Genomic DNA, 16,782 nt, shown 5'->3' on the forward strand with positions numbered 1-16,782 from the left:
TTTCTGCAAAATCAACACATCAAAAACAATGAAACAAGTTAAACACCTGGCCTATATGTGGTTAATTTCAATTTGGTACACATACTATTAAAGCAGATTAATTGAATAAATGATATACTTCTGCTTGGCATGGTCGTTCAGATCATTCCATCCTTGGGGCAGTATCACATCGGACATGTAAGTCAGGGCATACACAACCCTAGAATAAGGACCCCAGGGCCTTCCAAGCACTGCCTTACCAACGCCGGAAATCTTGCAATCCAAGAAAGTGAATCCAGTGTTTTCCTCTGATGACACTCTTTTCTGAGCAGTTATAGCTCCGCCCCACGTGGAAAGAGAATGTATAAGGCATCTCTGCAAATTAAGGTCATGAGTCAATGTTGTGAAACTTAATTAATTAATTGTTTATGCTGGAAATTAAGGTAGCGTAATGAGAATGAGTACTCACTTCAAAGAGGGAGTTAGCGTTTCCGCTGATGAAATCCGTGGCTCCTTCGATGTAGCATTTGCTATAATAATGATTTCCAGTGTCATCTAGCAGTGTATGTTGGTAAGACAGGATCCTGCAGCCGTAAAATGCTGCTCTATCTGCAGAGACTCTTAGCGCAACTGCTTTGCCGTATGATCCATATGTGTTCTGTAATATATTAATTTTTCAAGGTATAAGTTATATACGTAAATGATGGCTAGCAATCAAGGACTTGATCATATACGAATACTGCAAAGCAAATACGTACCTGAATCGTTAGAGATCGCGCAACAAAATGAGAAGCCAACACAGTGAGAGTTGCAGAATCAAGGATGGAGCCACCATCACTCCATGTTATTTTGGTGCGAGATGCCTTTGTGCCACTGATTGTTATGAAGGGCTTATTAGCAGGCACAATAATCTTTTCTCTGCATATATATGATCAAGCACATGCAAACATATAGAAGAAATTGTGTATTGAGTTCCAGCTATTGAAACCAACAAAATTCAATTGAAAATATATATAAAAGAAATGTAACATTTAATTATTGACCTGTAAATTCCTGGGGCAACCGAAATGAAAACCAATTCTGAGTTATTATCTGGTACAGAATCAATGGCTTCTTGTATGGTCCTAAAATCTCCTCTGCCGTATTTTTCAACTCTAATGAGAACAGCAGTGGAGAAATCTTTGGGAATTGTAGCAGTGGAGCCGCAGGTAGCCGTGATTGAAGCAAAAACAATTGTTGTTGCAACAAACAGAATGCTAACATTTTGACTATAATTCTTCATTGTAACAGAACCCATATACGTTAATGATCAACTTTTTCTACACCTTTCAATATATGGCTTTCCCTGCCCCCAGGTGAAATTAGATATAAACCTTTACTTACTCTACTTAATTAGAAACTAACAAATAAAGATAGGTCTATTTAGAGATTGTTGCTGTCATATGACTTGTCATGTTAACATCACTTGAGACTGGACGATTTTTCATTCTCACCCTCAGCTATCATCTAAAGTTAACATATACAGATAGACAATGACATAATTTAGATAGCCTTTTAATTTAGGAGAATGATAGTTCTTTCCTGTAAGTTTGAATACCTTTTTTAGTTGTAGTCCATAAACTGTTATTTGTTTTAGGGAGTTAACAGCTCTTGACTTTGAAAAATATTAATAATAAAACCTTATATCCAACGGTTGTGAGCTGGCAATATTATAGAAACCAAACTATTATTATCACGTATTTGGCTATTATTTGCCCGTGAAATCATACATTAACCTTTTGATTTTTCTTGTATTTAAAATTTTTAATTTTTTTCCTTAATTAATATCATTTTTAATTGCCACAATAATATTAACTTTCTAAGGACGTGGGCTTGAAGCTTTTTTCATGTGACATGGAATCTTTGCTGATATCTTTTGCCATCCCTCCGATGCCTTAAAACTGAAAATTTTCTTTTGACATTTATATGGCTCCTTACTTTTGGTTCATCGGCCCCCTTAAAACAGAAGCTACAAGATTTGTCAATTACATGGAGTCTGATTTGATTCTGCTTAGTGTCTGTTCCAAATTAAGAGTATATAGTTGTTTCTTACTCTTTATCCAAATCAAGGTAACTACGTATACGACTTTCATTCGTCAGAAATGACCAAACAAATCCTCGTCCATAAACAATACATGCAAGCAATAGTATAAATGCTGTAAATGGTAGGCGGGTTTGATCATGTTCAATAAACAACCAACTTAATTTAATGGGAAAGCTGCAGTCGAGTACGGAGAATAATTAAGTTAATTATGTCAAGATTAACTAACAAATACAACATGGCCTGATAGAAAATTTTCTGAGTTTTTACTTTTGCAATTAATCTCATCGCTGATGGGTGATGACTGGACCTGAATAAGTAATCATGTAGCACGTAAACTAAGATTTCACACACGTTATGCAATCTTGTATTTCAAGCAAAATCAGCTAGTGATGCTTCTGCTCACAGTATCCTTAATTCTCTAATGTACTTTAATGTTTACGTTAAGATGGCCATCTTTTAGTTCAACTGCAAGAAATCGGCTACAAGCCATCAATTTGGTCGACTTTCATCTGGGCATGCCATATATAATAAGGTCTACAAACCTAAATGCCTCAGTAAATTCTGTGCAACGTTGCTTCGTTCCTTCCCTGAAGCATATTTAGTTTATTGGAGATTTTATTCTTTCAACTCCATCGAGAACAAATTAAAATTTGAGCACATGCACATGGGTTCTGCTACAATGAAGTATGTTAACATTATGTTTCTGGCCACAATTGTTTTTGCTTCACTCATGGCTACCAGCACTGCTGCTACTAGCTCCATGGATTTGTCTACTGCCATTCTCGTTCAGTTGATCAATCTGGCAAAGGAGATTTTAAGAAGATACAGGATGCCATTGATTCTGTGCCGTCTAATAACTCGGAAACTGTTTTCATCCGAGTTAAGCCAGGAACATACAGGTACATTTATTTGCAAGCTTGGTATCTCCGGCTGCCTTAATTTGACCGTATATGGAAATTTTATTGCATGTGCGTCTGCAGAGAAAAGATTGCTGTTCCTGCTGATAAGCCTTTCATTACGATAAGTGGCACAAAGGCTTCTAGCACCATAATAACTTGGAGTGATGGTGGGGAGATTTTTGAATCTGCAACATTCACTGTGTTGGCAGATGATTTCGTTGGAAGATTTCTAACCATTGAGGTATTTACTTGCATTATATTTCAGTGTTGGTATTATGATGCTCATTTTTTAAATTAGTAATTAACTTTATGATTAGTTGCATGCAAAATTTGAAAACTGAATCATAGTAGATCTCCTAATTTATATCTTGAACAACATCAACAGAACACTTATGGGTCAGCCGGCAAAGCTGTTGCACTAAGAGTGTCAGCAGATAGAGCAGCATTCTATGGGTGCAGGATCCTGTCTTATCAAGATACTCTCTTGGATGATACTGGAAACCATTACTACTGCAACTGTTACATTGAAGGAGCCACGGATTTCATTTGTGGAGATGCTGCCTCCCTCTTTGAAGTGAGTGTTCTTCATAGACTACAGAGAAAGAACTTAGATACCATAATTCATTAAGTTCAATTACAGTTTCCCCCTAAAAACCAAAAATTTTCAACAATTTTATCTCTTTTACAGAGTTGTCATATACATTCTCTTTCCACGGGGAATGGAGCTATCACTGCCCAAAAAAAAGTGTTGCCAGAAGAAAAAACTGGAATCACTTTCTTGGGTTGCAAGATTACCGGTGTTGGGAAGGCAGTACTTGGAAGGCCATGGGGGACTTATTCTAGGGTGGTTTATGCCCTTACTTACATGTCTGGTGTAATACAGCCACCAGGATGGGATGACTGGCACGACTATAGTAAGCAAAGTGTAAATATCATCTATTCTCACAATTGCATTTTCATTCTTGCACAATCAATGTCAAAATAAATGAGCAAGTAGAATGATTGAGCGAAAAATGTTGTTTAAAAGCAAAATGAAAAACAAAAATAAAGAATATGGATTACTAATTTGAGAATTATTAAGCGGCTTATCTCAAACAAATTCTCTCATTCAACTAAAAAATAATTAAATAAATCAATGACGACTTAGTTAATTAAGGAGTTCAAATAAAATTTTAGAGTAATACTACACATTCTAAATTTTTTTATTTCAAAAAACTATCAAGTTAACCTAAAAAAGGTGCAGGGTATGCTTTTCTTTTCGAGCATAATGGATGGATAGTCTGACAGTGGTTTTGCCTACCAAAATCAAGTTAAATAAAGTCAATCAAATGATGTAATATTGATCAATTGGTTGATGAGATAATACAACTAATTCACTTAGATCTTGCCAATAATTACCTACCACTCAATAAATGACATACTATTTGGGATTAAAAAAAATTAAAATGTCTATCATTACTCAATTTTACAGGAATTGTAAAGAAAAAATTCTTGCACCAAAGACTTAAGTTCCATTGGTCACTAGTTAGGTTGATGGTCCTCAATTCACAAAGTGGTTTTTAAGTAATTTTATTTAAGTAGTTACTCGAGTTGCAATCTTATAGGAGGGAAGGGAAAAACTAATTATTTTTTGCCGCTCCCCTATTTTTTCAGAAAATGAAAAAGAAAAAAGAAAGAATTCCACCTTCATTGTTAGTCAACGGTTGATATTATTAATATTAGGTAATATTTGTAAAACTTTGTTACAGAAAAATTTGGTTTGCCCCATACTTTGAATTTATTTCGCTATTATTATGTTTAGAATTTAAATATCATGTTATATTATTCTATATATAACAGATCATACAAGATTATATATTAATATGGTCTATAGTTATTTTTTCTCTGCCTACCATATTTTTCTGATTATTTAAAAATACTTGCGAGAAAAATCTATTTTTTTACAGTAAGTTAAATTTGTTTCTAGTGATTTGAAATCTCGCTACGCGACAGTATATATTTTTAAAAAAAATATTGTACGTAATTATTTATATGTATAATCTAAGTGGCATCAAGTACTTTAATTTGTAATTGCAGATATGACATTGCTATCGATATAAACACAAGAGGACCTTCCCATGTCATGAATTTTGCAAAGAAGTGCAAGAAGCTTAAGGTTTTTGTGCACGTATCAACAGGCAAGTGTGTCTAAAACTTATAATGTTCGCAAAAGTCAGCAGGACCTGTGTGAAAGGCAAAATGCAATTTTAGTTTCCTTAAGCTTTTGCCAGAAATCGGGGATTGAAATGTTATTATCCTTCTTTCAAAATTATTCACAGCATATGTTAATGGAAAGAGACAAGGATTATGGAGAAGCCATTCAGCATGGGGGATACGATAGCAAGAGAATTAAACTTCAATAACTCCAAAACTGAACCAAAATTGGACGTTGAAAAAGAAATAGAGTTGGCTGTGAAATCCAAACAAGCCCTTGAAAATGATGAAGATGCTCGAAAGAAAATGAAGGAATTGGGTTTAGAAAGGTAATAGAATTCCCCTCATCTCTTTATTATTATTTTTGTTTAGATTTGGTGCTGCTTCATTTAATTAACATCTAATTGTAATTAGGGTAAGAAAATATGGATGGCAAGTCACATATGTTTTCACAAAGGCTATGGGTGAAATGATGATTGATACCATCATTTTATAAAATCCTAAGTAACAAAATTATTCCATATATTGATTTGACTTAAATTTAGTGAGAACAAAATGAGTGGTTTGTCACAACATATTCTAGTTTCATTTAATGTAATTTTATTTCTTTTAATACATAAATATTGTGATATTATAAATTGCCATAATCAAAGTGATCAACGTACTAATTATTTTATACCATTTAATTAATTTTTTTGTTTTTGGTTCATTATCATAAAATAACAATATAGTTGCCAAGTTATCCTCCACAAAACCAAAAAGTCAAAGACAGTAAAGGAAGAAGAAAGTAAAACAAATTGCAAAACAGTTAATAGCACTAGCTGACTACTAACCATGCATGATCAATCATTGACAATATGTAACATCATCGGAAATTATAGATGAGATGAAGATTAAACATTGCTGTTCAATATTTTACCAGAAAAGAATGTTCTGCAAGAAATAAGAGATGCGCTTGTCTCCACTGATCATAAAATCATTATAATCATCATTACTTTATATATTTACTGTTTTTATTTTTAAATTAAATAATAATAATTTGGGGTTTATATAATACATGTGATTATATATGTGAAATTTTGTTGAGGATAAAATTTATTTCAAAATCAAATTTTGAAAAACTTTTTTTTTTATATTTTTCAAAATTATTTGTATAATAAGTGATTTTGCATCCTTCAAAAAATCTCTTAGATAGCAATCCCAAATGATCTTTTAATATAAGTAAGAAGTAAAGTTTGAAACTACATAAAATATGTACAAAACTAAAAATTAGATCCAAATTTATTGATTTTTCATATGTCTAGTAATATAAGAATGCCTTTTATTTTATTTTGACTTGATCCACATCAAGAAAATTAATTTTGCTTAATTAACTTGTATAGCAAAAAAACAAATTATGATAGAAAATGAAAAAATATATATAAATGTCCTAGCAATTGGAGTTTTAAGAAATTTATGGCAGCTGTTACTTTTTTTTAAAAAGTTTTAAGAAATTTATGGCAGCTGTTACTTTTTTTAAAAAAAAAAAAAAAGGAACCCGCCACTTACCTCTCACGAAAGAAGACAATAGCAACAGCTCGAACTTGAAGAAGATCAGCTGCTCAAAGTCTAATGGTGTGTTTACTTGAGGGTTTAGAAAATGTGAATGAAGGAATAGGAATGAAACCCATGTTTACTTGGCAAAATGTAATTTGAGAATGGGAATAAAATGTATGGGTCCCACACAATTTGAGAATAATGAATGGGAATTCCATTCCCATGGAGGGGGTTGGTAATGAGAATGAAGGAATAGGAATGAAACTCATGTTTACTTTGAAATGCAAGTTATGCAACCCAAGAGGGGGGGTGAATTGGGATTTTACAATTATGCAATACAATTCGCACAACAATTTAATCTATTGCCTTAATCAAATCAAAAACAATAAATTCAATCAAGCACAATATTAAAAGAGCAAGGGAAGAGAAAACAAACACAAGGATTTTTACATGGTTCGGCTATCCCCGCCTACGTCCACGCCTCCAAGCACACCCGGCTTGAGGATTTCACTATCCAAGCCTCCCAATGCTTCAAATGTTTACAATTGACTTCCAATGTGTCAATTGACCTTTACAACAAGAGATTAACTCCTCAATCTCTTCACCCCAAGTGGTTCTCACACTTGTACACTCACAATTTGATGAGAAATGAAAATCACAATAATGAAACTCTCTTTAAGAGTAGATAACAAATTATAGCTCAATAATGATTCAATAAATGATGATTTGCGAAATGGAAGCTCAATATATGTTATATGATCTTATTTTTCCTTGTATTAGTTATTAAAATGAAGTTTGAGTTGAGTTTTTATAGTTAAAGCTCGAAAACTAGCCGTTATAGGTAAACTCCCACGCCCAAGCGGTTAGCCGCTTGATTTATCCGGCTAGCCGCTCATGAACAGTGATATTACCGTTATTTTTGAATTTTGCTACAGTAATACTGTTCACTAAAATTATACTTTTTATAATTATACTACGGCCCAAAATGTCATAAAGTGTTGTAAATAGGTCCAATTTCAGAATTTCTTAAGAATAATTATTTTTCCAAAACTTTCTGAAATTATGCTATGGCCCCAAAGATATTATTATTGTGCAAAAAGGTCATTTTCAACATAATACCCATATTTCTCAGCGTTCTCAAAACCTTTCACTTTGGTCCAAAATATACATAAATTATAGTATGGCTCAAAACATTTCAAATGTTTGTAAAAACGTCCAACTCTGAAATTTAATAATAATACTTATTAAAATCAAAGATTTCAAAACTTTACATTTAAGTCCAAATTACTCAAAGCCACAAGGTGCTTTATCTTATAAAAATAAAACCTTTTAGTTTATAAAAAGTAATTAATTAAATTAATCTCTTGAGCTTCTCAAATGTTAAATCATGCATCAATTAAATCATACTGGCTTTACAAGAATTTATCGCACTAATTTATCCGTTGAGCTCTAAACTTTATTCTTGATTTCGTCGTTGTCCGTTGAGTGTATTGAGCTTGATTTCACTTAATTCACTTGCATAAATATTATCCTTCAAAAACTAGTGAAAATGTGAAATACAATATTTATTATTTTTACTGAAGACACATGTTTGTTATCATCAAAATTATATTATGTGTATCCCTTTAGGCTAACATACTTTTGTATTCCTTTAATTTTTTCATATTTTCCGAATTACCCTCGTTCAAATCACAATTAATTTTATTATTTTAAATGTCATTATTATTATTATTAAATTTTATTAACTTTATTATTTTAGTTATTATTAATTATTGTTATTATTATTTTTATTAATATTATCATTATTAACATTTATTATTATTATTATTAATTTTATTTTTTAATTAATATCATTTTTATAATAATATTTATATATGTATCTAGTTAATGAAAATTACATTATTTAATCCTATGGGTGTTTTGGTAAATTGATTTTCATTTTCATTCCTCATTCCCATTTATTTTGCCAAGTAAACACATCAATGGCATTCCAGCACATTCTCATTCTCATTTATTTTAGCCAAGTAAACATTGGAATCTCATTCTCATTCCTCATTCCTATTTCATCATATTCTCATTCCACCCCACTCCCATTCCATGAAGTAAACGCACCATAAAATCTATGTTAAAAAGACATTAGCTATAGCTTGGAGTTGAAAAAGGTAGCGGGCTACCAACAACAACCATTAATCTATGAAACAAAAGGAAGTGGAAATAGCCAGCAAGCTGGGAAATAAGGATTTGGATGAAAACAAAGAGCAACAATTTGTTGTCGACAAGCAGCACAACAGGGGACCAAATTTGTTGTCGGCAGTGTGATTATGTATTTGTGTGTGATTAGGATTGGATTCAGAAATTAGGGTTTGGCATGTGAAGTTAAAGAAGAATCCAACACTTAAAATTTTCTTAGCGGTTTCAAGATAGAGTGTCATTCCATGCCCAAATTGGCCTATTATAAACTCCTCGTTTCATTAAATATTAATATGATATCATATGTATTTAATAGATAAATAAACTACATATGTATGTGATAGATAAATAAACTATCACAAATCTATCATGTCTTTATGATATATGAATACTCTATCATGTGTTTGTCTTATTCTTGTGATAAATGATTAATTTTTTAATTTCTATCACAAAAATTATTTCATGGTAGCCTATTTTTCTAGTAATGATGGGTGCTTGTACTAAGTTTGGGTTTAGGTGTATTTTTCTAATGTTTGGACAGGTGGTTCAACTGAGGTATACTAGATGGCGAACTAAAGTGATATGTGTAGTGAACTGAGGTGGTCATATAAGGAACAATAGAGAGAACTCAGTAGAACCCCATAGGAGTTAATTTATGGAGTTGATATGGGAGACTAATGTGTGCTTAGGAGGAGTTCAAGTATATTTAGGGGATAGCTCTAGTGGTCTCATAAAATAATTAGTATAACTGGGGTAACTCAAGTAAGCTCATACATGAAGAACAATCTCGACCTCAAATTAAAAATATAATAAACCAAACATAAATATAAAGAACACATGATGTTTACATGGTTCAGCCTTTGGTCTACGTCCACGGCAACAAGTCATCTTTTATGATAGAAAATGAGAATGGTTGTATACTTGAAAATGAGAATAGCTTTTGATCACTCTCTCTGTAAATTCTAAGGAGAATTTAATACTATTCTTCAGGTCAATTGTAAACTTTATTGGTCATAAACCATAATAGATACATGATGACATAAATTGTTTTCCTATATTTATCCTTTAATCTGCTGCTTAATATAAACTTTTGTTGATATTCAAGATATGTATTATATCATATAAACCATGATATTTTAAAAAGTTATTTTCTTACTCATTTTAGACATAGTAATATTTATTACATGAATAGTTTACAATAAAAATATTCTTGTTTTTTTATATAAACAAACTTATGATACATAAAAGTTTGTTTTAGACATAATAAACTTCATCATAAAATGTTAAATTTTATCATTGAAAACCTTAGGATGTCTACTTTAATTTTATGGAAACTTTTGTGCAGAAATCAAATAAAAAAATAAAGGAAAAACAATAATCAAATCACACTATTCATACCTCATAATACGTAACTAGTCATTCATGATAAAAAGAACAATGTATGTATTCATCATCAAACACATAAGATCGCATTAAAGAAAATGTATTAAAGAAGGATAAATACCTCAAAATTTCTTTCAAATGGGCATAAAAGAAAACCCTAGAATCCTTTGCTTTTATACTTTTGTTTAATTAAAGAGTTTTAAATCGTAGAGAGGTTGGAAGAGTTTAAGTTTTATAAAAACACATACTTTTATTAGTGATAGATATTCCCTTATAATTTATTTTGAAAAAATAAATTATAATAAACAAGGAACGGGTGTTATAGCATCTTTTCAAGTTTTTATTATGAAATGCGTACAATTCCTAAGATCTTAAACTATTTTCTTCTTATTACTTAATTTTTTATCTTCATAACTCTAAATTCTACTAACTTCTTTGAAAAAAATAAATTCAAATAGAAATATAAATTAGAAAATAAGATGGTGTAAAAATTTGTTAAAAAAACAATTTATTTTAAGTATTTAATTTAAACTTTTTATTAAAATTAAGAAATGAAATAATTTTTCTTTAATTATTTGAATAATTTTAGTTAAAAAAGGATTTTATAAGAAATTCATATGGGTGTCAGAAAGGGGTACTCATTGGAAATCGGAATTGCCGAGCCCATTTTGTTTTATGGAAAACTTAGCCCAATTATTTTATTAGCAGGACTCATTCTTTAAGCTCGGTTGTTTTGGGTACAAGACCCAGAAAGTGAACCATGCACATGATATATAATTGATAAAAGTGGTCTTTCCTGCAACAATTGCATGTGCACTTTGTTTCCATTTCACTATTTTGGACAAAGCAGATAGTCCAGGAGTAAGATACAAAATTAATTGCTTATATATCTCAACAAAAAACACAAACAAATCACTAACATGGAGAGGTTGAAGTTCAACACAGTGCAAGTGGAACTACACATGCTGAACTTGCCATTCCCAGCACAAGGTCACATGCAGGGATCGCTATGGAGTGGGGTGCGGGTGCGGAGGTTTACCTCATTCTCCACCCATTTAAAAATTCGAAAATGATGTTCTCACAAAGTTGCACACAAAGGTTTGCACAAAACGATGCGTTTTGTGCAAGCTTTAAAAGGAAAATCACATGTTTGTTTTTCGAACATCACACGCACGCCAATTCAGAGCATCATTTTCCCACTCGCGTCTCCCTTCTTTCACAGCAATGGAAAACAACACAAAACGAGAACCACACAGCAGCGTACTCGTATTTCGATCTGTCAACACAACAAATCCCAGTAGCTTATCCCGTTAGTCTCAGCTCCGTTCTCCTTCATTCTCTCGACGCCATTCTCCCTCACTCTCTCGACTTCGTGCTCCCTCATTCTCGCTGGATCTATTTTACCACACTCTCTCGGCTCCGTTCGCGCTCATTCTCGGTGGCTCTGTTCTCCCTCACTCTCTCGATCTCAGCTACAACGCTCTCTCTCCCCCAACACAATCGGCTTAACATGGCTTGTTAAGGTCAGTGTTCAATTTATTGCTTTATTAAAGATGCAGCCACTTGGATTAATTGAAGATTAATTAGTATGCTTCTTAGGCCACTTGGATTTTGAATGGTTATTGTTATTGTTGAGGGTGTAGTGATTTTAGGTTGTACTGATATTAGCTTTGGATGTTGAACGAATTCATTTATTTTGCCCTATTTCGACTATTGGTTATTGTTATTTAGGAATTCATTCTAATCATTCAGATTTTGCTTAAGAAATTTGTGGTCACCATTCCAATTCGTGAAGTGGCTGTGTGCTTTAGGTAGTTGGCTTTTTTCATTTTCATTCAGGTAGTTAACCTCAGATGTAGTGGTTGTGTACTTTGTTTGAATGGTGATAATGGCTTGTGAATGCATTTAGTTGACTTAATGTGCTTGGAATAATTGCTTGTAGCCAATTTGATTTGGTTACAAATGCGAAAGCATATTTCAGGGGTTTAAGTGATTGGAAATGTAAATTTATCGGTCAGAGGTTTGGATTGAATATGGCGAGATGATTAGGGAAAACTTTACGAAAATACAGAAATGATTAGGGGAAGGTTTAGGAAAATTACAAAAAATAAAGTTTACATATAAAAAACTAACTGTTGTGGTTGTTAGTTCTCGGGCAAGTATTGTTACTAACTGTTCTGTCCAATTATTTTTTCCACCTTCAGTTGCTTAATGCCTACTAAAAATCGTGGCCATTTTTTCTTGTGGAATTAATTAGTAGCTGGTGTGTTCTTTTTTTCCCCCTCCAGCTACTTAAGGCTCACTAACTATTATGGCTATTTTTTTCCCTTTTTCAGTTGCTTAAATTGGTTGGATATTTCTATCACAATGTCCTCTAGCATGAGTGAAGTTCCAAATCCACATATAAAAACTTGTGAAAAGTGCTACAATGATAAGATCTTACAAACTTCACGTACAAGAGAGAATCTGAATCGTAAGCTTTGGAAGTGCAAAGGATGTGGGGCATTTGAATGGGACGACGATTAGAGGAATAGTGAATCTAATGAGTTTCGAGGGGTGGAAGATTGAAATATGAGTGAGAATAAAATTGATCTCTTACTAGGAGATGTGCACAAGCTAGGGCATCAAATGGAATGCTTGTCTCTTAAATTTGAATTGCTTGAAAGAGAACTTCAACGAAGTTCGCAACCAAGTGTTATTGTAAAATATGTCCCACAAATAATTATATCTATTTTAATATATATTGTATTTAAATTGTATATTTAACTAATGTATTAACTTGTAACGACCCGCCCCGACCTCTACAGGGCGTATTCCTCTACAGGGCGTATCTTACTGATAGATGCTTAAAAAATAAAAATAATAATCATTTTACAATCTATGAAAATAAGTTTTGTATATTCCATTCACAGTGACGAAGTCCAGAGTCGGTATCAACAACGTCCGCGGGTTGATTCTCGTTCGCGGATCCTCCTAATCAAGGAAACGACATGGATACGTTGGTCGTCTCTCAAGCTTCAAATCGGTACCACCCTTGACCGGAACGATGGCCGAAAATGGGAGAACCGGCCAGTTCGCGCTCGCGGGTCGGGTTGGATCCGGTTCGGTTTCTCCTCTCTCTCTCTTGTCTTCTCTCTTTCCTTTCTCTCTCTCTCTCTCAATTTATAAGGGTGGTCAACAGGGTCAAAATCGGGTGTGGGGTATTGCATAACTTCTCTTATTTGCAATGGAAATTACATTTATGGTTGAACATATTACTTTCTCTTATTTGCAACTTTAATTTGAAAATTAAGTTTATGAAAATTAAGGTACTTCTAACATTAATTGTAAATTTAGTTAAAATTTCATTACACACCGAGTAATACAATTAAAAAAAAAAAACACAATTGTGTTCAGTTAAACATATGATTCTCCATAATTAAAATACAAGTATAATGCTATTTTCCAAAATCACGTTGAAACTCCGAATTCACTTCATATTCATTAGCTTGCTGAAAGAGTAACTGCTGGAAATGTCCATGCTGCTATAAAAAATCAAACATTATGTTATAATAAGAAATACAATAGATAAAATAAATGAAAAAAAGTATATATATGGTGAAAAACTTACATTATAGTAGTTCGTAATTCCATATGGGTATATATTCGTACCAATATCACTTCCTCCAACGTTTTAAAGTGTCTACATAAATTCCACAATATATTTCAAAATATGTAAGGATTAAGTTATGAAAATTAAGAAAATGGATAAGAATTCGGCCTCACTTACAGCTACAATATTGCTTCCTTGTGAAATTACAGCAGACACTTGAGAAGATAATATATTGTATGCATGTCCATCCTGCAAAGTCAACAAAAAAATCATTTGAGCACCATTTATGTAATAAATTTATTTTAATTAATTAATGGTAAAATTAACTTCTACGTCCGAACGTGTTGAATTCTTTTTAGGTTTGGTAGACCTTGTTGACTTTTTTCTTTGACAAGGTGGACGACCTTTTCGACGCCTTACTTCTGGATCACGTACTCCCTCAGTTGCGTTCGTTGAAATTCTCATGCTGTTACTACAACTTCCTTGACCCGAAATTCCCGTGTTATTACCTCCGCATTGAATTGGCTTTGGTAGATCTTTCCGTACGTCCTCAATCCAATTCAAAACAAGATTAGAACTCTCAACATTTGTTGCATCCATGTTTGCAACTTCTGCAAAACTAACACATATCTTCTCATACTGTTTTTGCTCATCTGTGTAACTGTGCAACTCATGACTCGTTTTGACCTTACTATGGCATCTCCACACATCTTTTCTCCATCTTCATAGGATGTACTTTTTTGGAAGTACTTCCGTGTCATTGCGTATCATGATTGTTATGGCATGCTTGCAAAGAATTCCCCTAAATTGGAACATTGAACAATTGCAACTGATCTCACCCTTATCTTTTTCAAAATGTACTTAAAAAAAAAAAATTCTTTTCCAAAATGTACTTAAAAAAAAAAATTCGTTTCTTAAACTCTCCAACTTTAACATCTTCTCTGACTATATGTTCACAACCCATTGAATTGACGAATTTGCAATACATCTTTCCAGTCAACTCTTTCTAAAACTCCTGAAACTTTGAAATGGTGTACACATCTTGAACTTGTTTCTCCATCTCATAAGATGTTACGCATGGCATTTGTTGCGAAAGACACTTGGCATCTTCTTCGACTTCTTTTTGAACTTTACTCTTTAATACATGACTGTACTGCTTTACAAACTGCTTCAATGTGGTTTTTGAGTTAACATAACCATCAAGAATGAGAGAGAACAGAGTTGAGATAGTGAGGACAGTGCTGAGATAATGAGGGAGAACGAAGCCGTTGCTGTTTGGTTTTCGTTGCTCTGTGGTTTTTGTTGCTCTGTGGATTTTGTTGTTGTGAAAGGAGGCAGACGCGAGTGACAAACATTGCTGCCAATTGTTACGTGCGTGTGGGTTGTTTGGTGCACGTACGAAGAGGCTTTTAAATCTTGAACAAAACGCATCGTTTTGTGCAAATCTTTGTGTGCAACTTTGTGAGAATATCGGTGTTGTTAAAAATTTTACCTCCATTTCCCACCTCATTCCCTAATAAATTTAGTGGGGTGGGGATGGGAAATTCTCATGTGGGGAATAATTTTCCTATCTCTACCCCATTCCCCATATACTTATTTTATAGTAAGTATGGATATATAATTTCAGTAAATTAAAAATTAGAGACTTAAATAAAATCATCACCCTATTATAAAGTATTTAAATTGTTTAAAAAATTCAAAAGTTTGAAACAATATCTTTAAATGTTATCAAAACTGAAAAATATTTGAAGAGAGCAGCACCTTAAAAGAAAAAAGAAAACATAACAATATTTTAGAGTGAAATAAGAATTATATTATTGGGTTTTCTTTTAGTTATAGTCTATTTATATTAGGTAAAAATAAAAAGAAAATTTATTAACTACCATTCTAATTGATAAAATAAAAACTATTAAATAAAAATTAATTTTTTTTATATATAATGGGGATTGAGGTGGGGGAGGGGTGGGGAATACAAAATCAAACCCCGCCTCATTAAAAATTTGAAGATTATTTTTCTCTCGTTCCCCACCCCATTCCCCAAAAATTGTTCAAAATTCGCCTCATTTAGGGTGGAGCTCGATGGGACCTCAAACCCATAAAGGATTTTGTCATCCCTAGCCACACGAGGCCTATGATGTATAGAGTTATCTAGTTTTGCTAGTGATTATGATTAAATATTTGATGTCTTGATGCATGAATTAGCCTTTTTATTTATTTTCAATTTTTCTAGCAGAAAGCATGTCGCAGGTGATGACATGGAGAGGGAGATTAACGGCGTGGTATAAGTGGAAGCAATTTTGCGACTTCGAGATCTACCCAGCTCATGCAGGTCAAAGGAAATAGACGACCCAATTCTTCAATTCTTTGTAAATGAAACCTTAGCCGTGACTCGTGTGATAGGTCAACGATTGAGAGTATGGTAAGAGCATTGATGGAATTAATTTAAAAGAGAGGAAATCATGCGATCAGTGGACAGGATTGCAGGATTGGCTCGGAATAGTGTAAGCCGAGTCGGATCTTTCATCAGAGTATTAGAGAAGCTGATGCCGTTAGCATGTAAGTACAAACATTGGCAACTATCTTTCATTTTCAACCGTTCGATTAAATCTTACTATTATCAATTCTCTAATGTTAATTACCCATCTATCTTAAAATTCATATTGTAACCCAATGAACTAAGCTTATTAATAGACTTAACAAGCAATCGCTAGAAGCTGTGACTAATGAGTTATTTTACATGCTAATTAAGCGGAAGCTTTTTACGATCACTTTGCTAAAAAGGTTCTCTAACCTAAACATTGAAGATAATTAAACAACAATCACAAAGCTTTGAGGTAGAATGATATATATTTTTTATTATAAGGTTTAATATGATCGTTATACATCTGTACATCACACGTCAACTTTCCTGTTTCCAACAAGGGACC

The 16,782-nt window shown here is 32.8% G+C and overlaps 1 protein-coding gene and 1 pseudogene across 1 annotated transcript; one reads left to right on the forward strand and one right to left on the reverse strand.

The window, feature by feature from the left end:
• Positions 1-87: 87 nt before the first annotated feature.
• Positions 88-1,276, reverse strand: LOC18035601 (putative pectinesterase 11). Its single transcript, XM_006423230.2, has 4 exons — positions 1,023-1,276; positions 738-897; positions 449-637; positions 88-354 (listed from the first exon to the last, which is right to left on the reverse strand). The coding sequence occupies exons 1-4, from the start codon at positions 1,274-1,276 to the stop codon at positions 88-90; spliced, it is 870 nt and encodes a 289-aa protein (XP_006423293.2).
• Positions 1,277-2,726: 1,450 nt separating this feature from the next.
• LOC112096281 lies at positions 2,727-12,789 on the forward strand (annotated as a pseudogene).
• Positions 12,790-16,782: the final 3,993 nt, after the last annotated feature.

The sequence above is a fragment of the Citrus clementina genome, unplaced genomic scaffold (assembly GCF_000493195.1).
Source record: "Citrus clementina cultivar Clemenules unplaced genomic scaffold, Citrus_clementina_v1.0 scaffold_8, whole genome shotgun sequence".
Classification (NCBI taxonomy): domain Eukaryota; kingdom Viridiplantae; phylum Streptophyta; class Magnoliopsida; order Sapindales; family Rutaceae; genus Citrus; species Citrus x clementina.

What these genes read in the sequence shown, in the direction of transcription:
- LOC18035601 (XM_006423230.2), bottom strand. Translation starts at nt 1,276, where the DNA reads ATGGGTTCTGTTACAATGAAGAATTATAGTCAAAATGTTAGCATTCTG. An exon ending in GTTGCCCCAGGAATTTACAG is followed by an intron (nt 898 to 1,022) that starts GTCAATAATTAA and finishes ATATATATGCAG; the next exon opens with AGAAAAGATTATTGTGCCTG. An exon ending in CGCGATCTCTAACGATTCAG is followed by an intron (nt 638 to 737) that starts GTACGTATTTGC and finishes AATATATTACAG; the next exon opens with AACACATATGGATCATACGG.